Source organism: Colossoma macropomum, unplaced genomic scaffold (assembly GCF_904425465.1).
Source record: "Colossoma macropomum unplaced genomic scaffold, Colossoma_macropomum, whole genome shotgun sequence".
In the NCBI taxonomy this organism is placed as follows: Eukaryota; Metazoa; Chordata; class Actinopteri; order Characiformes; family Serrasalmidae; genus Colossoma; species Colossoma macropomum.
Window position 1 is genome coordinate 24,637,288 of NW_023494800.1, and position 26,030 is coordinate 24,663,317.

General features: G+C 39.5%; 1 protein-coding gene across 1 annotated transcript; it reads right to left on the reverse strand.

Moving 5' to 3' along the window:
• Positions 1 to 325: 325 nt before the first annotated feature.
• rars1 (arginyl-tRNA synthetase 1) lies at positions 326 to 25,886 on the reverse strand. The gene is given in 16 exon segments (XM_036588054.1): positions 326 to 533; positions 3,299 to 3,482; positions 3,484 to 3,547; positions 5,832 to 6,004; positions 7,613 to 7,718; positions 7,867 to 7,976; positions 10,139 to 10,317; positions 12,144 to 12,248; positions 15,983 to 16,112; positions 16,599 to 16,719; positions 18,810 to 18,931; positions 19,020 to 19,120; positions 19,243 to 19,351; positions 20,418 to 20,606; positions 24,151 to 24,288; positions 25,732 to 25,886. Coding segments are annotated over 16 exon segments (1,986 nt in total). The 5' UTR covers positions 25,777 to 25,886; the 3' UTR covers positions 326 to 423.
• Between the last annotated feature and the right edge of the window lie 144 nt (positions 25,887 to 26,030).

Below are 26,030 nucleotides of genomic sequence, written 5' to 3' on the forward strand. Positions count from 1 at the left end.
ATAATAACCCCAAGGTTTTCATTTTTAGTTGGACTGAATATGGCATCAAAACCCAATAAAGAGTAGAACTTTTGATAGAACCAAAGCTACGCAGCTAATTATCCATATTCTTTACGGATTTAGTAGAATGTGTGCTGTATTTTCAAATTTTTTAACGATCAACTGGATCTCATTTATCTTTTCTGGTATTTCCAGAAATGTGATGAGCCATGTGGTGTGGTTGTGAACAATCAGACTGGCAGCTCTGGCTGGCCATCCCTCAATCTCTGGATGGCTATTTTGACATTTACAAGAAGAATGATAAGCAACTGAGCCAAAACACATCTTTACAAGGAGTCATTTGGGTTTTATTCGGTTTACCATCAAATCCAACAGGACATTAATGGTTGGCGAGAAGGGCTTGTGGTCAAGGCAACAGCTAGGTCACATCCTCTGGACTGGGTTGAGACCCAATATGTCAAAGCCTTTGGCCATAATGGCTGCCGTAGCCTCGCACAGGAGCATCCTCCACATGTTGACTTTGACCACCTCCCCTGAGAAAAACAAGAGAAATCGTAATTGGTAAACTTGCAATTTTCACAGAAAGCTTGTTACTTTCCCATCAAATCAATGACTTCTTGCGTGCACGGACACTTAGAGGCTATTAAGTAGCTTAACAACTGTTGACATTATGGTAGGCAATATTGCTACTTCATTTTCGCCCACAAGTGAAATCCAAGCAATGTTCTCAAAGTTCAATAGCAAATGCAAAACCATAATGAAAGAGTTGAAAAATGTGCAATAATGTGGCTTTACAGGCAACTGATGTCAACCGAACTGATTAGTTTCATCTTTTGAAGTGCCGCTTTGTGAAAATTTAAAAACCGTGAACAATTAAAAAAAGGTTAAGTAATTAAGTAATAATAATAAAAAAGGTTGGAAATACAATTGTGAGGGGTTCTGTCAATATGTAGCCAACTAGATGTTGCAATCTGGCTCTTAAGTGCCGTCCACTGAATATAGTTACAGTAAATTGCTTAATCCATACCATTCTAAACTGGTTTAATTCAATGTTGTGAGGCAGGAAAATCTATAGTACTAGACGACTATCTGAAACTTTGCCATGTTTTACAACTAAATGAGGACAAATGGTGAAAGAACTATAAGAAAGTTTTGCCACTAGCAGGAGTAAATACATTCTTGGTCCAACATGTTCTCTGTGCTAATTCAAAGGACAGCCTGCATCAAAGTTTCACAATCCCCTGTCAAACAGTTCACATCTTCACAAAGTTCACAAAGATCTAATCAGCATACTTGGAGAACAACTTTTTCAATCATGACTAGTCACAGCCCAGGAGTGCTTCTAATCTCTTTTGTGAAACTCAGTTTTCATTAGTCTATATTAAAAGAGCTATTTAATCCAAGAAGATCTAGCTTCATCAGTGTCTGTGTAACCAGCTTTTAACGAGGAAATTTAATTGTGGGTGGAAAAAAACACTGAACCAAGTCCAATAACATGCAGGTTGTTTGGACAGAAAATCTGACCTGAGTCTCAGTCTATTCTTCACATTAAACATATACTATTCATTCATACATCCATCTAATGGAGGAAAAAGCATCTGTCTATTATAGTTATTGTGCTGTTTCAGCCAGTAATGGCATTATATAATGGCATGACATTCTGTTCTTTTCTAGTCTAGTCTAGTGTCTCAGACAAGGGTGTCTCATTTACTTCCTGGCAGGCCAAAACTCAGCAGAAATGTGTGCTTTCTTTCTTTTAACACAATGAATCCTCTGATAATTAGGCTGAAGAGTTCAATTAGGTGTGTTAAATGAGATCTCTATCCCCTCAGTGCTGGGGCCTTCCAGGACTGGAGTCGAAGCAGGGGTCAGCAATATGGCAAATATCAAATACAGTATCATAACACTTCAAAACAGTTTCATAATGCACGATTAGGGCTGTCACTTACCAACAATATTAGTAAGTGAGTAATCTAGCTGTTATTTTGTTGATAAATCAAGTAATCTTTTTTTAAGGCCAAACAATAAAAAATGATTTTAACTAAACATACTACGTAGAGCCATGAAGCTCTTTAATATGTGTACAGTCATACACAAAAGTTTGAACACCAACAGTCAAATATGTTTTGCTGAAAACATACGTTAAAATCAGATTAACATCCTCTAAAAAAATAACTTTAAATATGGCATTTTTCTGCAAATTGTAGAGAAATTAACATACTGAAAATAAAAATGAATTAAATGTGCCATGACATTTGCACAAACCACATTTTGTTTTATTTCTTCCCCTTAATATGTTAAACTAAGCAAATAAACAGTAATTGTGTGTTAAAATTTGCAGATGTTTTCTCTGTAGAGAACACAGAAACTTAACCAAACACGTCAATTAAATTAATCAAACACATAATCTGACTTTTGCTTACGACTCTATAATTAGAGTATCCGCAAGAATCAGCAAATTCAGTTTAAAGCTTAAGTTGCCATTTAAAGTTACTTTTATGCTGCAGAGTAAGTCATCTCATGAACTTTTGACGTTCTCTTAGTACCAACACTATGATAACGCTGATTCCTGCTTGTATTTCTATGGGAATTCCAGTGTTACGTTGGTGGTGTTCATTTCTCACACAGGGTTTAATACTACTTAACACTTAATGCAGCTCTACTCAAACACAGACATTTGTACAGCCTAACTCTGCATATTACTGGAGTAGCCTGTTAGCCTGCTTATCAACATCTCCCCCTTGTGGTGAATCTGCTAAACACAGCTTTGTAATGACCTGAAGATGTAAACTAATCAGTAATTTACCAGTCGTAAAGGTTAATAGATTATAATTATTTTTAAATCGAGTAATATGCAGCACAATAGTGTTTTTCTGAAGTTGGAACAGACAAAAAAATGATCAGTGGTGGCATATTTTAAAAATACTATCCAAATCTATAAATACTTTCTTTTTTATACATTGTTCTGCATACTGCATTGAACTAAATCCAATTAAATTGGCTTAATTAAGCTCTCTTTGTAATGAACCATGCAGTCAGTATTATTTAAGTGCTGACAACATTCAGAAAATGCTTAGAAAAGTAATATGACGTAACTCATCACAGCCACACTAAGTATACTCATATTGCCCAAACTTTACTCTAAGAACTGGCATCTGGGATCTGAAAAAGGCCAGGTCAAAGTCTAGTAAACATTTTGTAATGCAAGCCCAAACCACTCATTATTCCAACTGACTCATCCCACTGTGCGGCAAAGCACTCCTAACCCTCTGGTTCATGGCCATGCTGGGAGCCCCACCTGTCTGCCGGTCCTTCTCCACGCAGTAGCAGCTGTCGTAAAACTCTGTGAAGGTGGTGGCCAGCTCATAGAGGTAGTCACACAGCGTGTGCAGCAGCAGGTCATCCACTATCTTCTGCAGGATCTCAGGGAAGCGCAGAATGCACTTGCCCAGCCTCCATTCCTTCTCATGCTCCAGCAGGATCTCGCACGTCTCGGCTGCTTTTACGCAAGGCTGCTTCTTCAATGTTAGCCAGCCTGGCTATGGACCTGCAGGTCACAGAGCAGAATCACTGAGGTATTAATGAAAGAAGAGGTATAAATAGCATGCTAAGTACTGATCAGGAGCACTAGGAACTAGAATTGCAGAATATCATTTGTTAATTGTTGTGATGTTGACCTTTGCAATATTGATATTACAGAAGGCAGCAATACACAAATGAGCCTGTAACACAGCATTAGTGTGAAATTTATTTTGTAATTTCACATGTAAGACTTTTATTGTCAGGTGCAATAAATTCTTACTTGTATTTATTAGTCATACCAATGTTACAACACATGAAGATAAACTTCTTTTTCTTATTACATGTCAAATTAGGTGGCTACTAAAAAAAATAAATAATGAGATTATATATTATTCACATTAAACATATCGCTGTACTCAGAAGAAAACCTTGTATCTCCAAAATGATAACTTCACAGGAAAAGCAAAAAACCTACTTTACATTTAATGTAAGTCAATGGAACCAGACATTTTTCCAAGTAATCGTCTTTTGGTCCGCTCTTCATGAAATTTACACACAATGTAAAGAGCAACAGGCATTTTCAAATTATGCCAAAAACAGAAAAACAACAAAAATGTTTGAGGTTTGTATGTATGATGTATGAGGTTTTCTTCCAACAGCAGTGATAAATCAGTACACTGTGACAACAATAATTCTTTCAGAGAAAGGTATAGCTGCTACAGTTTGTGAAAGTTTGTAAATATCATATAATCTCATCTTTTAAAGTCACCATAAGCTTTGCCTGAAGCTAACGACATAACCCAGGAGCCCACAAGCTATTGTATACCTTCTTGTCAACGTGGCTGGACCTACAATTGATACAATTTATATGTTTGTATCTTTTTAGTGGATGGCCAAAGTGCAGCAGGTTTTGAACTCTTCCTGTCTCTTTCCAAGACTTTTGCACATTTACAATTTATTCGTACTCTTTCTCTCAGATATTTTCTAACCAAGAGACAATATTTGACATTTGAACTGAATATTCAGGTTGTCTGAAGCAAATTTTTTGGAACATTAAAGAAATTAAGTCAGGTGTGTTAAATGCTTTTCAGAAGCAGCATTTGGAGATCTCAGTGAACTAGGCTCATGGTGAGAAAGACAGCATACTGAATCCATTCATTACAGAGAGTGAAGTGGCAGTGAAATGCTGGGTTTGATTTCAGAATAGAAAAAGAGAAAAGACAGAGGGCCAAGGCTGAAAGTACCCATGTAGCCAGAACAAAAAAGGTGAGATGACTCCAAAGCTCTGAACTCCTGCCATGATGCCAAGAGCCTGACAGAGAGAGTGAGAGCACAGAGGCAGGCAGACACACCAAATGAGACCAGAAAGGCTTTTCAGAGACTTCACACTGATACATACACACACAGTCCATGAACAGGAACACAGAGGGACTTGTCTACCACCAACAAATATGTGCTAGAACTAGGTATCCACTGATATGGGAATCGTGGGGTGATGCTAATATTGATACTTTCCAAATACTTATCTGCCAATCCTAATGCATAAACGCTTATAAAGTGTAGATGTTGGGACAAACTCTTCCTGGATTAGCATTACAGAGTAATCTATATTTAGAGGGTTAAAAATGCAGTAATACGGAATAAAATGCAGATATTTTAGTGTAGTAGCATTTAGTGTAGTAGCTAAGCATCACCTAATCATTCTGCTCTTGCAAAGTACAATAAACACGTCATCAAATGTTTGAAATATTGGTCAAATCTAAACATCTGTCCAGTGCCAATTTGTTTGAAAAAAGCAAGATAAAACTGATACTATGCATCACTAACTAAGGATACACAATATATTTGTTCACTTTTGTGGCATACTGGCCATTGCAATACTGATATCACAGAAGGCTACACTATGCAAATTTGCCCTCTACTCAGTCTCAATTTTTCTTACAGTGCACTGTGATCATTCCGGTAAGTCATATTACAGATGTGCTTCTGTGGGTGCTTTGTGTATTCATGCAATCCAACAAAAGCAAATTATTTGCAGTTAGTTGCAATGCTAGTGATTTGTCTATATTGCACAGCCTTAGAGCCAGAGCCTCCCTCCTTCCAAGACATACTTACATATTTACAACATGCTAGCCAGAAACTGGCAAGGGAGCACAAACTCAGCTGCCTGCGTGAGGTATTGATTGGACAGGGTCCATCAAGAAGCCCTGGTGAGACTGCTCCTTTCCCACTCACACTGGAATCAATCCAGCCTCCACTCCCAGCACGGACCCCCTGCCTGTGCCTATCGATCCCCAGTGGGGGCTCACCTGATGCGAGTGAAGGCGTAGAGGAGGTAGGCTGCCGTGTTGCCCCTGTCGTCCAGCATCTTGTCAAAGGAGAAGATGTAGTCGTTGATGCGGTTGTGAGACAGGTCAGCATACTTGATGCAGCCGAAAGCGACGGCACGCTGCGCTCGCGTGAGCTCTTCAGGGGTCAAAACCTAAATTTAGGTAGACATGCACAGAGTTACAAAACAGCACAACATTTATGCTGTAACATTCAAAATCCTTAAAAGCTAAACATTTGGTGTCGACTGATGACCCACATTGCTGCCCTGCAGATTTATGGGTGCAAATCATGCCTATAAAGCACAGGCTTGTCAGTAGTTTGTTTTATTTTGTAATAGTTGCTTCTGAATTGAGGGAAAACAGTCCATCATTAAGCGTCTTAGGGTTTCATGCTCATATACCACTCTTAAGAAATTGCTAAGCTGACAGTCGCTACTTGTATTAAAGGAGTACAGGTTGAACTGGTAAATATGAAACACAAAACACCATGAAGAAATATAAGAAAAATAAGAGCTACTTTGACAAAAATAACAAAAACCAACAAAAGCTCATCCCATATCACTACAATTATATTTTCAAACAGGAATTCAACCAATTTATTGCATAATTGAATGGCTAAGATGTAAATACAGTCATTCAAATTGGTTTGCTCTATTCCAGAGAATCATAAAGTGGTGTTGATAGGAACCAGACTTGAGCAGCATTTAATGGCCCTAAAAGCTCCCTCACAGAAAGGTATTATATGAAATGGTTCCAAATATGCTGCCAGATGCTGAAGACATTGTATTATGATAGTTCTAAGATTCTGGCATTAAGCTAAAAAGACATAAAAAGATTTTTTAAAACTATTCATGCTGAAGAGGTAAACGTAGGTTGTTGTAAAAGATTTTACCACTCTCAACATTACATATGAGAACTTAAAAGACAGATTAAGAATATGGATTTTCTCAGCGAAGCTGCTCCAACACGAGCTCCTTAACAGGTGGTGCTTTTGGGATGACAGCCAGGCTCAGCAGAGTGACGTTCAGGGAGGATGCCTAAATGGTCCGCAGTGCGCGTCGTAACAACATCAGATTCTCAGAATAGGTCGGAATTGGCTTCTGCCGCCAATGCCGGGCTTCTAATTGATTGTGCCCAGGGGAATGGGGCGCGATTACACGCCTGCTAACTTTCCCTGCACAATTTAATGCAGCATGTGTAACTTTCAATATCCTTGACAAGTACGTAGGCTTAGCAATATATACTAGTCAACGCCAAGTCGGAAGAATATGCCTCTGCTTTTTCTGCCTCTTTCTGGCAACACTAAAAAAAACAGGGAAAAACTAAAAAGTCATAGCTACTACAGCTAAAGAAAAGGTATACAAGAGCTTCTAAAGGCCTTTCAGATCAAGCGTGAGGCAGTGGATAGAGAAGAGACTGCTCTTTTCATCTATGAGCCATGCTTTTTATGCAACTCTAAATCAGCACTTCATTTGAGGCGTTTCAGGGTGAAGATGCAGAGCCATTAGAGAATCTTTCATTATGAGCAGGTGAGGCAATGCTAATTGCTGAACCCCCGTGGGAGCCAGTGAAGGAGGCGTACCAAGTCACAATTTTCCATTTTGCTCTTATTTGCTGTGCCTTGATCTTGTTTGAATTGAACCACACGACTGGAGAAGAGTAGTGTGAGAGGAATTTAGGGCAAATAAGAGGGACCCAGTGATGGGATGTGTGAATAAGCCCTTGTGTTATTTTTCCCCCCTCTTGCCTGAAGTCCTCACCTTATCTCTCTCCTTCTCTTTAAGTTTGTCCATAGATCTCTTCAAGCCCTCCTCGAGCAAGTCCATTAGCCTGACCGTGTCCCCTGAGCGGGTTTTAAACTTCTTTCTGTGGCAGACACAGTGACTTTAGTAACAGTGCATTAGAGATATACAGTTATACACCTTTCAACAGAGAACAATGCAACAGCTCTGGAAAACAGATATACATACAACACCACTGGATTATTGAACAGCATTAGCAGTGGATAACTTACTTGTCCTCTCCTAGGACCACTCCAAAGCCTGCGTGTTCCACACGTGTGACCTTGGGGTCATACCAGCCGATCATCTGAGCTGCAGCGAAAACCACTTGGAAGTGCACACCCTGTCATAAAATGAACACAAATGAACAAATATACAATTTACTATCCACCAAATAGCTAGTGAAACAACACAGATACTGGAGTCCTGGCGTTAAATCAGCATTACAGTACACCTTGTATATCAGCTTGCCAATAAGATTAGCCGGCTGAAGTCAAGGAAATGTATTTGCATTTGCAATAATCTTAGTGATAAAGCACCAACATTTGGTAAGGATGCAGCAAACTTTCAGCCAACTAAAAAATGGCACTTCTGGTTTTCAGTCAAAAGAGGCTGAAAAGCTGAAAAATGTTGACCAAAAAACACCCAAAAGATTATACAAGCCTACAAGTGTCGAATTCAACACATTTACAAATAATGTTAATGGTAATGACAGCAAACAGTGATTTAAAACACTCTTCAAACAGTTTGAGCAGTAGCTGATCAGCTGTGAAAATGTCAGCCATGTGGAACTATTTCACAGCTTCTATGAAGGCCATTACACAAGCAATTTGTAACCACTGTTCACAGTATCGGGAGGGGGTACAATACCCAAGAACAACTTTACTATAGGTTTACTACTATTTGAAAACAACATCCCACTTGCAGTGCAGTATACAGCAAAACAAAAGCAGAAAGTCAAGGCCCTGGTATTCTGCCAATGCCACCTATAGACCCAGCTTCTGAAGTCATGAGAAAATAAAGTAATGAAAGTAAAGAAATTCATTGTTTTGGATGACCAACCATTCTCTGCTCTTGAGCATGCTGGATTTTGTGGCACATACTGGAGTCTACATACTGTAATAATATGTAATAATATCTATGTAAATAAAAAAGGAAGAGGATGACCAACAACAAGATGGAAGGATACAATCTGAGGAATCATAAACCCGCCCTTCAGAAGCCTGAAAACCCAAATGGAGGACAGGATATTCTGGAGGAACACTATCCGTAAGGTCTGTCAGGAGTAGAAAACAACTTGACAGCACTTGCTTTATCAGAATTCCTTAAAACTGGTTTTGGTTTTATCACAAAGCTTTCAAATCGGTCTGGTCCTTATAGAAAATAAGCTCCTTTTCAGTCTCACAGACTCATATATCTCTTTTTCTGGTGGTTGTATATTGTCTGATAAACATGAATCCAGCAACACTCACTAGCCACTTTACTAAGTGCTTTCCTTGTATCTACACTCATTTGTCCAGTTCCACTTATGATGTAGTTGCACTCTGTAGTTTAATTAAATTATTAAATTCTCATTTACCTTTTAATTTTCCTTTCAAAATTGTATTTAGCATTAAGTATTTTAGAATCAAAATACAGAGTACATGTTACAAAATACATTTTTTAATAACAGAATTTGAAACCCACCTTCTTTATTTGAATATTCTCTTAAATTTGAATATTCAAGTGTCTTTTTGGCACTTGGCCCACCACAAACCTTGCACTTTGCCCCAAGACAAAAAGTTTGGGCACCCTAGACTAGCAGATGTTTAACACAAACTGTGCTGCATAAGTTATCATCATCTTCACGGTGGATCAAAAAGGCAGGTGTGTCTCAAAGAGTTGTCAGTAAGTGGACACAGTGTTTAAAAACTCCAGCAGCACTGCCGTGTCTGAGCTGCATTGTACCAGCACAACGTACACTAACACACCACCACCATGTCAGTGTCAAAGCAGTGCTGAGAATGACCCACCACTCAAATAATACCCAGAATTACAAAGTGCATCTATATGGTAAAAGAAGCTGATAAAATGAACAATAAGTGTAGACATAAGGCAGGTAGGTCGACCTAATGTAGTGGCCGGTCAGTTTTTATATAACTTTTAATTTCATTCAAATATCTGCAACCCTGGTCACAGCATTAGAAACCTGGGATAGTCATTGTATGCAGACAGGCATATGACCCATTCTCACAGAGAGCACAGTGATACTAATGTATGAACCTGATGCAGTGAGAAAGACTGTAGCATACCAGAGAACTGGCCCGGCCTGAATTAATATTTGATGCAATGAGAAGTTGAAACTCACATACACACACACACACTCACACACACACACACACACACACACACAGAGAAGCATGCGCAGGTTATTCTTGCTGCAGAGGTGAGAGCTCTGGGCCATGACTGGACTTTCTCTCCAAACCCTCCATAGATCGCTGAGGTCCAGCAGCGCCACACACGCACCTGGCCACTGTCAGTCACATAGATGATGATGTCAGCCTTCTCGTCGAAGAGACGCTGCCGCAGGGCTGCCAGGTCAGACGTGTCATAGGTATAGCCCCCATCTGACTTCACCACTGTCAGGGGGATGGACTGACCTGGAGCAAACACTATCTTCCTGCCCTCATCCAACTCCACCAGGCCTGAGAGCAAAAGAGTGTGAGAGAGAAAGAGAGAGTAGTGGGGGAAAAACAAAAAAAAGAGGGCACAAGACAGAGAAAGACCGAGGAAGAGAGTGAGAGGAGGGAAGGATCAGAATGGGGGAAAAAGACGGGGGGAGAGACAGACAGAGAGGGCAGCAGAGAGAGAGAGAGAGGGCAGCAGAGAGACAGGGCAGTGAGAGTGAGAGAGAGAGAGAGCGAAAGAGAAAGAAAGTAGGAACGAGAGAAAATACAGTGGAAAAAAGAGGGACAAGACAGACAGAGGAAGAGAGAAAGAGGAGGGGAGGAACAGAATAGGGGAAAAAAGGGGGAGAGAGAGATGGAGAGAGTGAAAGAAAAATAAAGAGAATGTAGCAGAGAGACAGGCAAGGAGAGTGTGAAAAGAGAGAGAGAGAGAGAGAGAGAGAGAGAGAGAGAGAGAAGGACAAGAAAGTGCAAATGAGCATGTTGAAGCAGCAACACTGCCCCCTGATGGTCAGAGACTGGAGCCTACATGTCAAACTTCAGTGTAATTTCAGATATTTTTCTATAAAATTGTCATCATCATATTATAAACAAGCAATACGGAACGCTGCTGGGAATTATGAAAGCACAGTACAGAACGCTGTTGAGCATTATGAAAAAGCAGCATGGAGCACTGTTGGGAATTATGAAATAGCAGTATGGAACGGTGTTGGGAATAATGAAAAAGCAGTACGGAATGCTGTGGGGTATTATGTAAGGAGCGGTACGGAATGCTGTTGGGGATTATTATCCATAATCCAAAAAGAAGCAGTACGGAACGCTACAAAAAAAGCAGTACGGAACGCTGTGGGGTATTATTTAAAAAGCAGTACGGAACACTGTTGGTATTATGAAAAAGCAGTACAAAACGCTGTTGGTATTATGAAAAAGCAGTATGGAACGCTGTGGGGTATTATGTAAAAGCAGTACGGAATGCTGTTGGGAATTATAAAAGTGCAGTATGGAACGCTGTTGGGCATTGTGAAAAAGCAGTACGGAACGCTGTTGGGCATTATGAAAAAGCAGTACGGAACGCTGTTGGGCATTATGAAAAAGCAGTACGGAACGCTGTTGGGAATTATGAAAAAGCAGTATGGAATGCTGTTGAGCATTCCAAAAAAAGCAGTGCGGAACACTGCTGGGAATTATAAAGAAGCAGTACGGAACCTGGTTTGGTATTATTAAAAAAGCAGTACGGAATGCTGTTGGCAATTATAAAAGAGCAGTACGGAACGCTGTTGGTATAACAAAAGAGCAGTACGGAACGCTGTTGGTATAACAAAAGAGCAGTACGGAACGCTGTTGGTATAACAAAAGAGCAGTACGGAACGCTGTTGGTATAACAAAAGAGCAGTACGGAACACTGTTGGTATTATGAAAAAGCAGTACAGAACGCTGTGGGGTATTATGTAAAAGCAGTACGGAATGCTGTTGGGAACTATAAAAGCACAATACGGAATGCTGTTGGGAATTATGAAAAAGCAGTACGTAATGCTGTTGGCAATTACAAACTTTAAAATTATTATTAAGTGTCACTTGACTGGACACCCCATTTTCCCTTGTTTTTTTACCCCTCCTGACTCAGCAACGCAACTTCTTTTAATTCTAACAAACACTTTTCCAGTGCAGCTTTAATAAAATCAGAATCATTTTCTAATCACATGTCAGCAATTTGAAACCTAATTGTGAGGTGTCTGGAGTTTCTAACCCCTTCAGAAAACAAAGAAGCGTGTTTGAGAGAGTTTGAAAAGGTGTCATTTGAACAGCCCTTATTGGTACCTCAGAGTCCTTCATGTCACTCTCACCTTTCTCCTCAAACTCCTTCACCACCTCTGTCATCATGTCCTGGTAGTAGGACTCCCCTCGCTCGATGATACGGATGCCCAGGCAGTCGTACACCTTTTGGAACTCTACCAGCGAGAGAGAGACAAAGAAAGAAAGAGAGAGAGAGAAAGAGAGAGAGAAAGAGAAAGAGAGAGAGAGAGAGAGAGAGAGAGAGAGAGAGAGAGTTTAATTACACAAGCCACACCTCGGGGAAATCAAACTAAGCAAATGTCTCGAGTTAACAAAGAAAAAAAAACAGATTTGATGTGTTCAGCAGGAAAACCTACACATACGCACACTAATTGACCTTCATTATATAAGCCTCCATTTGAGGGGGTGGGGTTATTAAGGCATTAAGGGTATCAGGGTACTCCCAGCCCATCATATCAAGATAAATATGAAGCTAGAGCGAGCAGTGTTAAATATGGAGGGGAAAGGCAGACGAGGAAGACGAGGAAGACAAGGCAGTCAGTTGCGGTGCCTGGGGGCGCCTGTGCCCTTCAGAGTTCAGAAGCTAAAACTGCAGCGCTGGTTGGAATAGATTCGCTTCTCGGAAAGGTCTCTATTAAATATAGAGGCTAAAGCGGAAGGCCGAGGGAGAGGGATTAGCCGGAGAAGGTCTCAGTCTATAATTTTAAAGTGATGTGGAATTAAAGGGAGTGCTAACAAATTCAAAGTGAGGTACTGTGTGCCCAAGTTTAAACGGACAGCTCAACATTTTGAAGGTTAGAGAGGCTGCTTGTCTGTACTTGAGACAAGGCCAGCTAGCAGATCCAACAGACTTAGCTAAGCGTTCCTGGCTGCACTACTGTGTTTTAAACTGAAACTTAAAAGGTAAGAAGTGCACAGAATTGCAGGATTTAGCACTGTAAAGTCGCGTAACGTCCAAAGGGCACTAACACATATTGAATACTTCAAAAGAGAAGATTTTTTCAAATTTCTGCACTGGATAAGACTTAGATGTAGATTACAAATATGTCTCCTTATGCTTAAGACGTTGTTTAACATTGCCGTTCATTTCAAAGAAGTACATGCAGGGCAGCGTAAGGCAAAACAGTGCTGAAAGAAAACATTTTTTCAGATTACTCACTACTAATCGCTACACCATTAAAGACTTCTTCATTCAGGATTAAATTAACATGGGGTGTAGAGGTAAGTCCTCGTCTGACCGGCACTCCTTTGTGATTTTATTGTCGTCCCGATCAGCCATGTCTGTCTTTTTCTCCCTCCCTGAGAAAATTACAGTCTGAATTACCTACTGTTTCTCACCAAACTCAGCGGAGCTCTGATCATTTCAGTCCCATTCAGATGCACATCTGTTTTTCCAGGCAGATGTCACATCGCGTTACACAAATAGATTTCTGACCGCTGCTTCTTGCTGTATGTGGACTCCTAGTGCGCGTATCAGAAATATTAGCTCTTTCCGAATCAAAAAATGAAAAATAGATGCTTTTGAAGAGTCACTGAACCATTTACTTGCTCTGGGCTGTTACACAATATGGTACCTGGAAAAGCACAATCATTTTAATGGCAGCTACAGCTTTAGAGCTTTCTTTATATTACAATTTTATTACAATATTACAAGTTCACTAGAATTAATGACTAGTATCACTGTCAGTTCCCTAAAGGTCTAAAGATAAATTCTGATCACATAAAATAGCCAATAACCCACCACAAACACGCTTATCCTGTTGTAAATGTATTGCCTTCCAAATGGGATGGTTTTATCACTGAGATGTGTATTTTTTAAACAGACAGATAGATAAATTAATCCAATCCAAAAATGGCTAAAGAGTCCTTGGGCAAGACACCGAATACTGTATTCCTGAAACAAAACGATCCTAGTAACTTCTACAAATGGGTAAGAGAGTTTACTAAATTCTGTCAAAAATGACTGGAAGAAAAGAGTTTGGACTAGTTGTACTTTTTAGAACAACAAACAAACAAACATTCTTATGTTAGCTAAACTACATTTTTCCGGTAATGGCGCCTACATAAGCTGGTCAAGACAAATGACTTTACTCTAGGAGTGGCAATATGACAGTGTTTTATTATTATCGTGATAACTGACTGCGTTTCTGAGCACGTTGTGATTATCATCAATACCTAGAGAACACGGGCCAACTGCATGTTTCATTAAAAAGAGAGCATGATTAGTCCTGTACAATTACATTTACTGCAGCATAGTATCTAAAACACCAAATAAAAGGCACTGTTTTCATAGTTTTTCAAAGTATTTTTAATATTTGGCAACACAGGTGGTCTATTAAACTTCAACACAGGAGGTGGTGTCCTCTCACTTTTTTGGGTAAAATGTTAAAAAACTGACTTTGTAGCTTAGTGTATGTCACATTGACATAATGCTGATGTGACACACACACAAAAATGCTCACTTTTGTTCAACCAGCCTGACATGGCAAGCTGTCATATTATCAGCATTATGCCACTGCGATATTATGACACTGAGCTACGAAGTCTGTCATTTTAACCCCAGAAAGCGTTACCATATTTCTTTTAGTGCTGATAACAAAATGTGAGTTAGTATAACAAATGAACTCTAAGAACAAAAAGTAAACGTTCAAAAGCTATTAGAAAAAGGTACTAAGGATTTAGATTCTTTGTATGGTGTATCCATGTACGCTCAGGTGGTCCCCAAATAGTTTTGGAGATCTACCTTCCAGAAGAAATTCCAACCACAACCCACACTTTAGCATTTTACAAAGCATGTTAGATTCAGGTTGGACCTAGAAAGCAGCTCTTCAGGAGGAGGTTTCATGAGCTCTCAAACAAAAGCCAAGTATCTTCAGTCTTTAACTCTATCACATTATTGATTTGCCAAGGTTTTTGTTATTTTGCAAGCAGAAACATGAAGCACTATATTTGCAATATGTTCATACCATGCAGCCCTCATCATATGCATCAGATGCTGCAGTAATTATTGCCTTGTTGAAGCCAGGATAGGTGACATGCATGCTACTTTTCTAACTACTCTCCCCCTCCAAAACACAGCAACATAACATAAATAGAGAGGTTGCACTTCCCAACTATGCAGCAAAGTAAGGACACATTAGTTCCTGTTGTTGCCTGTAAGCTACTGTGCCTCATTTGCTTCAAAAAGCTAAAGCTGTAGTCTACTGCAAAGACTGAATAAATGTGGAAAATCAGTCTGAATATGTTCCACATGTCCATGTGGACAAGTGTACACTTATTTAGGGAAACATGTACGTAGCCAGGCTAACATGGCTTTTACTGCTGCTTAGAATAAAACCAGGGCCCTGTGGTGTTCAGTTCATCAGGCTTCTGAGAAGCAATTTTTCATCCCTCTATAATTATTTTCTACCCTAATGCACTGAAGCTTTGTGCAAAATGGATTTGAAAGCTGGTGGTCTCTTTGGCCCAACCCCTCCTTAAAGGGAAAGATGTGCCAGCTCTGAGCACTGAGAACTGCTGATTATATAATAAATTTTTCACTTTCCATTTATATACCTGCTACAGCTGAATAAATGCAGCCTCATTCAATACGCTAGTAATCAAGGAACAGGGCAGATAAATTGTCCCATGAAGCTATTAGGTGTCTATGAATATTAGGTGTAGCATTCAGCCACGCATGGCTCAAGGCTTTGAATCAGAACAGATAACAGCGATTCCAAGCCAGCTTTTCAGTCATCGACTCAGCTGCAAAGCAACCCTGACCCCTAGTGGTGCTCTAAGGTAAGATCATTTACTTTGAGATCTAAATATTATACAAGTTAGAGCCTCTTGGCATGATGGTGAGAAGGCTAGAGTGAACACCAGTTTGTATGGCTTGATCTATACTTACCATTCCTGGACACATCACAGATGAGGTTCCAGGCTTTGATAAAGTCTGGCTCTTTGCTCTGCAGCCTGACCACGCACTGATAGGCTCTCTTTTTAAACTCCTCATCATCATCGAAACGCTTCTTTGACTCCTGAGAGTGAAGATGAGAGGGAACAGTTCATGTTCAAAAGCATCTCTCCAAAAAAAAAAATAAAAAGGACTCAAACTAGAACTATTTAATGAGATGTTGTTCACTTGCCGTGCGTTATACTGAGTTCTTCACATATTTACACGTCATCATGATGGGCTTCTAGCTCATTGGTTTTTATTGATTTTATATGAACTCTGACATGCTTCTAACATTAGTCACTGTTTTTAATGGATCTATTTCTCATTTGTTACTCTGACAGGCCTCTAACAGTAGTCACAGATTATCACTGGCAAATCTAATTACTTCTGTCAAATGACAGACGCATTTTGTTTTCTTTACTTATACTGCTCTTCTTGTATTATTGTTTAGCAATCCAACCAGAGGAGGATGGGTTCTCCACATTTTATATATATTCTAAAATAAATAAGTAATAAGCATAATCAGATCCTTCCATTAAAAAAGGCAACTGAAATAAAGAGGACTTACCTTGTAGAAAGCCTGGAGGTCTCCGATTGGTGGGGAGACGCTCAGGTAATTTGGAAACTTGTCTTGCAAGTGAGCGATCAGCATTCCAAACTGTGTCCCCCAATCTCCCACATGGTTCAACCTGATGAAGAATAAAAACTGCTTCAGCGGAAAACAAAAAAACACTTTCCAACCAAGGTCACAGGAATGTAACTACATGTGTAACAGATTTGCTGGCTATACAGAAAAAGAATATGCACTAAATCTGGAGACTAAATGCCTCCTCAAAGCAGAAGAGAGGCCTTCTAAAATTTGATTTAAGAAGGTTTGTGCACTACAACTACTACAGATTCTCTTAACTCCTTAATACAGAGACAAAATGAGGCTAATTTTGCCTTATCATCTACTATTCTCCTATAATAACTTGATCATGATCACAATTTCTATTTTAAGCAAGCAGACATATGAACAGGAATATATTTCTGCCTTCACGCCTTAATAAACTTAATTCTGTTCTGAATGTGCACCTATGCTGACTCAGTAAATATCACAGTGTAAACAATAAAGGCAGCACTGTGTTTCTTTTACACAGTGACAGAAAACATAGTAGCACACGGAAATCTCCAATTCAACATGCAGATCCATTTTACGATCACCAATGTGGGCATGCATGTGTTGCAACAAATATGGGGGCGGGTTATAACGAGTTAAAGGGGACAGAGCCAAAGTCTCTGAATGTATACTGGACAACACATCAGGTAAAACAATGTTAAATAACGGGTGGTTGTAAAAAAAAAGTGTTGTAAACGTTCCTACTAAGTAATTGATATTTTTCTGTGCACTCACCACAGTTCTGCTCCTAAAGTATATTTTCTAAGTCAAAGTTCATTATTTGTCAGAAGAGCTTTTAAAAATAAAATTAAAAACTGAAAAATGCTACTTTCATAAGTATTCAGCTAATAAGGACTAGCACTTGGTAAAACCACCTTTTGCTGCAATAACGGCTTTAAGCCTGTTGGGTAAGTTTCTACCAACTTTGCATACTGCTTAAGAGAGATTTTTGCCCACTCTTCCAGTCAGATTTGCTCCAGGTTTTTCAAGTTGGTAGAGAGATGCTTGTGTACCGCAATTTTCAAACAGCACCACATTTGCAATATGCAAATATGAAACATGCTTAGCTCTTGATATTGACTGGTACAGTTTCACTGCAGTCTCAGCCACTGAACTTTGTAGCCCCTTCAAAGTGACTGCTGGCCTCTCTGTGGCTTTCCTCACAAGTCCCCTTCCTGCTGATGATGAGTTTTGAGGAACAGCTTTGTCCAGGCAGTGCCTGGGTGTTATGATGCAGCTTCCATTTCCTCACAATTGATCCAGCAGCAAACACTGGGATCACAAACACTCAGATATTATTTTGTAGCCTTTTCCTTTTTTTGTGCATGTCTAGAACTTTAATTTCCTTAGAATGCTGTTTGATCCTAAATTTCACAGCTTTCCGTCACAGTCTGATGAATGCTGTTCGAAGTAAGGGGGCCTTTTTCCCAGAAAAGGTGAACTTTTTAAATGGTTCACATGCAGAAGCCAACTGCAAGCCAATCATGTGCTTGTTAAGGCAATATCTTTCATCTGTGTAAACTAGGAGCTTCCACAGCACAGGGGTTGAATACTTATACAAACAGGAATTTCAGTTAGTCATTTTGCATAAAACCAATATCACTTTAAATTCATTCATTTTGAGGGTCAGTCTTTTAAAATAAAACATGACACAGCACAGAAAATCAATGTTTGTAAATCAGATGAATCTGATGACTTAAGGGGTTAAACACTTTTACAGGCTGTGGTGTGTGCCCGTCCACCAGGCCCCCGATGATGACTGCAAGAACCGGCAGGGAGCAGGGCCCGAACAAAAAGAGTAGGAAGAGGAGAACCACGAGTGAGCCCAGCCTCATCATCAGCCGCTTCATTACACCTCACATTCGACCTGGGCAGCTGAGCTACAGAGTGAGGGCAGTGATGGAAAGGCAGAACAGGAGGCTGTGCCCAGGAGTTCGGGACTTGCACGCCGTCCCCCACTCACTAGTGGTTCTCCTTTTCCCGCCGTCCTCACTCAGGGTTCGGGCCCCGCCTTCCTGCTGACTCTTGTGGTCGTCATCGGGGCCTGGGGAACGGGCGCACACCACACAGGCACTATATCAATAAGCTAATTCAGAGAGTACCATTTCACGATCCACTTACCTTAAGACTTCATGGCCAAGGAACTCAAACAGGCGACATACACTGTCACCGATGATGGTGGATCGCAAGTGACCTACATGCATCTCCTTTGCAATGTTTGGAGAGGAAAAGTCCACTACGACCTATAGAAGAAGAGGGCAGAGACACATTTTACTTCAATCGTAACAGTCAGTCTATGTCTGTTCTCATAAAGCAAGAATTTTCTCTAACCTTTTTCTTCCCATCTAAAGGTGGTGGCTGCACTCCATTTAGAAGCAAGTTCGTGAGAAGCTTTGACACAAACATCTTCTTGAGATGAACATTAATAAATCCTGCAATGAATCAAGCAAACAAACATACACACTTAATTAGTAATGTACTAGAAGATGCTGAGAATCCTTCTACCTTGAACCCAATTAATGATTTAATAAATATTTTTCAGTAAACAACAAACCTGGTCCAGCAATTTCTGTTCTCTCAATCAACTCGTTGTCAGGAATGTTTTGGACAATCTTCTCTGCTATCTCCCTAGGGTTAACCTTCAGACCCTTAGCCTTCATCATCTGGAAAAAAAGGCACACAATTTCTTGTTGTTATTCAACTCCTTTAATCTGCATTACAACCTTAAAAGCTTGTCACACCCTAAACTTAATTATTCAAACTCATGAGCGGTGAAAAAGATGACTAGTTCAGAAACCAAACCCCGGTAACAAGGTCCAGCAGCATCATTACCTGACTAAAACACAAGCGTCAATGCTGTAGGATTACTTAGTTCACTGAGTTCATGCAAGTCAAGTCCAAATATTGTACTAATTTCTAAAAAATTTAAAATTAGTTGTTTACAGTACCAAGATTAAAAGGTCAGTGTGCATAAAATTTGTCAGACATTCCACATTTATTATAATATTATTATAGAGGCCCTTTAAAAAAATTGCCTAACATTTTTGTTCTACTAGCTCTACTAGGCATGGGGTGCCTGGACCCCAAAGATCGCAACTTGCAATGTAATTTGGAGACAATCATTGAACTCTCATAGAAGTTATGACCATGGAAATCGACGTGTACATCGATTTCGAATTAAAACTAAATGGAAGCTGATTAACTTAGTTGCTCACTGTTGTTAATAGTTTTGAAAAAAACATTCCAAGGCTATTTAAGAAAGACATGCAAACATGCAAAAATTAAACCAATGCTCACGAAACATGGCTCTCTTTTCATGTTTAAGTATGTTAGATCTGACCAGCCTTTAAAAAATTAAATACTAAATCTGTGGGGTGGCTATAATGATGACTATGACCTGCTAATGTGCTGTGTTTGGTGGAAGAAAAGGAATTCAAGTCTACACAATTTTCATTTTCAGTATTCAAAATGGTGAATTTAGTAGTAGTAGAGATAGTAGAGAGCAGCAAGTGAGGAGAATTCATGAAGTATGGAAAAATGGCCATATTATCAGGACAACAGACAAATAACAGACAGTCTCCGTTTTTTTAGCTCTTATTAATAGAGCACTATATCTTCAGTAGGAATCTCACTCAAAATGTCTGGTAAACATGTAACTGTGCAGCAGTAAATGGAAAAATATCAATTTTGAAACATCTCATATCTCTGATGCTGGTCCGGATGACTGACCTGAGCCATTGCCATAGCACTGTTGCACTGGTAATCCCCAAACTTGGCCTGCTGGTTGGGAGTGACAGCAAGTGGCGGGTTCTCCAGGTCAGGGTATGCCACACTGATGGCGTCCCCAAAGATCTCCTGGAGTCGTTGGTTGATGTTGGTCATGCTCTTGCTGCTGTAGCTGCGCTCCTCTTGCAGGCTCTAGAAGAAAACAGGACAATGTTTCAATGTCCCAAAACCACATTCAAAACTATACAAAAATACAAAGATGCCAAATTCACATAAGTGATTTGTGGAACTCCCAGAACTGTGTCTGACATGACTGCTCATCCTCATGAACAAACACTGTCCTGTGAATATACTGCCACTGCAATGCAATATATATTTTAATGTTGACAGACAAACAAAGCAATCCAAAAAAAGTGGCACACAACACATTCAACTAATCTAACAGTTTTTTTTTTTTGATAAAATACATCATTCTCACTACAGTCACCATAAGGTGTAATTTACAGATTTGCAGCATTTCTATCATCTTCGTATTTTTTTTCCAGCTGTCACTGCTGTTCTTCTTTTCTATAACACAGCTGTCATGTATCTATCTATACTTCATTACTATATAATTTTTTATCTGTTGTGCTAATGTGTGAAAATGAATCATTATGAAACTAATCATTATGGTTGTATTAGATGTCTGAGTCATTTGGTTTTAGAAGCACTGCATCTCGGTTTTGATGGTTTTTAATCTCTCTCTGTTTTTAAAAATGAATGTTTAAGCAACTGTTACAATTATAGCCCAGTTGGCGTTTTGCTCTTACTGTCCTAAAAGTAGAACAGTGAAGATCATGGCAGACTGTGTCTCTGTTTCCTCCTCCGCAATAATTTTCATCCTTTGGATGCCCAATGAATCTGACCTCTGTGTAAAATTAGGAGGCATCAAGAGAGGAGAATGAATCTAATACATCACAATAAAAGCAGGCCAAAGAAGAATAAACGCTGGCACAAACAGCTGTTTAAACAGCTGTTAGCATTAGCTGGCTAATGTTAACGCAGATGGTAACAGAAACATTAGCTAAGAGCAATGCATGTTTGTTGTCATGGCTCAGGAAACAAAATAAAAAACTACCAAGCTTTCAAGTTCTTATCCACTTATTTAGTGAAATCAAATATTCATATAGTCGGATGTGATCATGGGACGCATCATCAGTGCTTTGACTGGCTGTTTCATGAAAGTTGCTTCACGAAGGTGTGAACTGCAGCGGTCAAGTTTCAAATGAGTTGCAGGGTGCTTTACATTATGCAACTCGAGTGCAATTTAGTTTCAAGTATGTTTCAAGCAACTAACGTTTTCAAATTTTACTGTTTAAAGACAGTCTTAGAAGATTTATTAGCAACTTAGTTTTCTACATTATTAGCACCAAACACCAATACTGTGATAACAACTAAATATACTGTGCAGCCCTACTCCCTACCTGCATTAATGGCACAACAAATAAAATGCAACTGAGATTTTAAAATGCCACAACATGACAGAGCTGATTCCTCACTTCCTGATTGGACACACCTTCAGAGATGAGCTTTTTTGATTACCACAACACAGCTCTTCCACAGAGCAACAAATCAGAGCAACCAACATTATTTGTTTTCCACATCCAAATGCTTAAAGCCTGTAACAGCCTTGCAACAGTCAATGATTCATCAGTTTTTCCCCTAAACAGGCTTATGAACAGATTACACCAGTAATTTCATCAGACAACGTAATTGCATCAGGCAGTTTTCTTCTTACAACTAGGGGTTTTGCAACAATTCTGCATATTACCAAAGCACAAATCTTATGTTTTTACGTTTGTTAAGATTATGAATCACACACACACACACACACACACAAACACACACATACACATTATCTAAACCGCTTATCCTTCTGGGTCGTGGGGGGTGCTGGAGCCTATCCCAGATGTCGATTATGAATTACAATTTAGAACGATTTAATTAAAAGGCAATTTGAGGCAAAACAGCTCATACGTCAAATGCATAAGTTTTGTTGATTTTATAAGTGAAAATAATTTAACACATCCTCAACAGAGAATACACTTAAATATGGCATTTTTCCTCAGATCGTAGAGCACAGTTTCTGTTTATTTGTAGAGGTTAACATGTTGGGGGGCATAAAACATAAAATGTGCCAACAGTTGCCAAAACATGGCACATTTGTTTTTTTATTTTTTCTTCCAATATGTTAAATTCAGCACATAAACACTAATTGTGCATTAAAACATCAAGTAATGTGTTCTCTCTGTAGAGGATGTGTTTATATAGTTATAGTTCACAGCTCTATGTAACACAATATCCATGGCATTCCTAAAAGTATTAAACACAAATGCAAAAAAGTCCACTGTGCAGATGTCTGGAAATAAACTGTTTGGTTAGCCAACCTTGGACAGTTGCTTAGCCAAGCTGCTTGAAATAGTAACGTTTCTCATTTGAGTACAATAATGATGGACAGAGGAACAGAACGAACAGTGATAGTACACCGATCAGGCATAACATTATGACCACCTCCTTGTTTCTACGCTCATTGTCCATTTTATCAGCTCCACTTACTATATAGGTGCACTTTGTAGTTCTACAATTACAGACTGTAGTCCATCTGTTTCTCTGCATACTTTGTTAGCCCCCTTTTACCCTGTTCTTCAGTGGTCAGGACCCCCATGGACCCTCACTGAGCAGGTACTATTTGGGTGGTGGATCATTCTCAGCACTGCAGTAACACTGATGTGGTGGTGGTGTGTTAGTGTGTGTTGCACTGGTCTGAGTGGATCAGACACAGCAGTGCTGCTGGAGTTTTTAAACACCTCAGTGTCACTGCTGGACTGAGAAGAGTCCACCAACCAAAAATATCAAGCCAACAACGTCCTGTGACCACTGATGAAGGACTAGAGGATGACCAACACAAACTGTGCAGCAGCAGATGAGATATCGTCTCTGACTTTACATCTACAAGGTGGACTGACAAGGCAGGAGTGTCTGTGAGTGTTTAAAAACTCCAGCAGCACTGCTGTGTCTGATCCACTCATACCAGCACAACACACACTAACACACCACCACTACATCAGTCTGTAATTGTAGAAACTACAAAGTGCACCTATATAGTAAATGGCAGATAAAATGGACAATGAGCATAGAAACAAGGAGGTGGTCAAAATGTTATGCTTGATCGGTGTATGCCAACACTGAAGTAATGTAATTCTGTATGAAAAATGTATTGTATCTTGATGATTGACTGATATCAATCATCAACTTTACTGTTTTACTGTTTATCGAGTTACTGTTTCGGGTCAGAATCAATAAATTGATGACTGATCGTGGCTTCCACAAAAGACGATAAATGTGAGCCGCCCACAACAGACCAAGAAGCGTGTCAGTGATACAGCTATAAATTTCTATACAGTGTTTTAAACATTCATTCAATACTGCTTTGAAACTGTTACAACCTTACGTACTACCCATGAATATGGCGTGGTTTGTGTTTTATTTTTTAATTTGGATACAGTATAATGCACAGAGAGGCACCAAACTGAAACAAGTTTATTATTTTTTCCTGACGTATATCCCTACCATCATTCTCACTATAACTCACCTATTTAAATAGCAACATTAAAACTACATTAGTCTCTATGAGAAACTGGTTAGGCAACTTGAGGTAAACATGTACGGCATGTTGACTTGTTTGTCAAGATCTCACCTTCTTCAGAATGTTGAGGCGGTACTTCAGTCTGGCGTTCTCTTCTCTGAGCTCATCCAGACCTGTGGAGGAGAAGTCCAGGTTCTGCGGGTTCTTCAGTCTCTCTATCTCCGCTGAGAGAGACTTAATCTCCCTTTCCTGTCAGGTGGGGCAAGAAATATAATATCTGATATTAACAGCATCAACCACTCACTACACTGAGGTGCAGTATCTAAAAGTGGCCTGCTAATAGTCCTGAAATACACAAAAAAACCTTTCTTTTGTCAACACATGCCAGGAATTATGGGGCCCATATAATGGAAAATCATATTTCACTCAATTGTTAAATGTTGACAATGAATGTGCCATTCACTCAACAGTCCATATATGAAAGCTAAATGCAAAAAACATTTTGAAATCAGTGTTTTTGCGACATTACAACCAATTTCTTTGCATACACAAGCCTATTCAGCCTACAGCAGTTTAGCCCCATTCATACTGAAGTTCTAAGGCAGGGGTGGGGAATTCTGGCTCTGGATTGCTGGATTCCAAGTTAGTTTGGGGATTTTTCTGCATGAACTGTGGAGTGAACAGTTACATTCTATGTTTATCTCATTCCTAAAAAGAGCAGACAATTATATTTTCTGTTATATGGGCCCTTTAAATCTAAGGGTTTCAGCATAATGTAGTGTTCACGTAAAATGTAATATCACTGTTTTTAGTATAAGAACCCACAAGTGCGCATCCATGAAAACAATAAGGCACAATATGTACAACATGTATGAACATGTATGGCCTGTTTCTGCCACTGGAAAAAAAATATATAGGCATTACAATTATGACTTAGTGTCTAATAATTATGAGACTGCATGTCATAATTATGACTTGTTATATCATAATGAGATTCTCTCATAATCATGATCTAATATCTCATGATGTTGACTCGGTATGTCATAACAATCTCATAATTACAACTTACTACCCCATAACAATAAGATTCAATCTCAGCATCGCATAATTATGACTTACTTTCTCAGAATTATGAGAAAATGTTATTATTATTACGAGATAGTAAGCATTTACTACGGCATATTAAGTCATAATTATAAAATGCTATATCATAATTATAGAACAGATACTAAATCATAATTATGGAAAACTTTCTCATTATTAAGACTTACTAAATGGCTATATGTTTTTCTCTAGTGGCTGAAACGGGCTTTCATAACGTGTTGTTTAAGAAAATGTTCATGATCTGTATGGCAGCAGGCCAGGACTCTTAAGCTCCAGCCCAGTTTCATGATTTGCCGGCTCAAGCACACCTGCTTCAGCACACCAAACTGGACAGCGGCTCTCCAGGACTGGAACTGAAGAACCAGGCAGTGACCTACTTTTCGGCACAAGCGAACCAACTAGTTAACCTCCGATACGTGACCGAATTTCTAACAGTTCCGCTCCGAGAGTTTCATCACCTTACATCATCAGCAGCAGCAGCTCTCCTCAGGCTAAGCTAAGGCTCACCGAGCAGGAGGAAACACGTACCGGCGGAAAAGAAGACCTTTTATTGCTCATTATAACACTGCAGTGTCATGTAAAGCTGACCTGTTGTTGAAGTCGAGCTGTGTACTCGGCCACAGGGTCACCCATTCTCGGAAAAAAGTTATCTAAAGCGACAGCTTCCACAAAACTTCAGCGCTTCACCGCTCCTTCAGTCTTCACCGGCTACTTTCGCTTTCCTGTCGCGTGGTCATCAGAACGCTCTACAAACCTAAAGTCCTCTTTCTCTGCTCCAGGATGGGGAAATGAAAAATAAACAAAATTTTAAAAATGTTGCTTTTCCTCACAATTTGAAAAATATATGGATGTAACCCATGTGTAAAAATATATGCAGAGCGTATTTC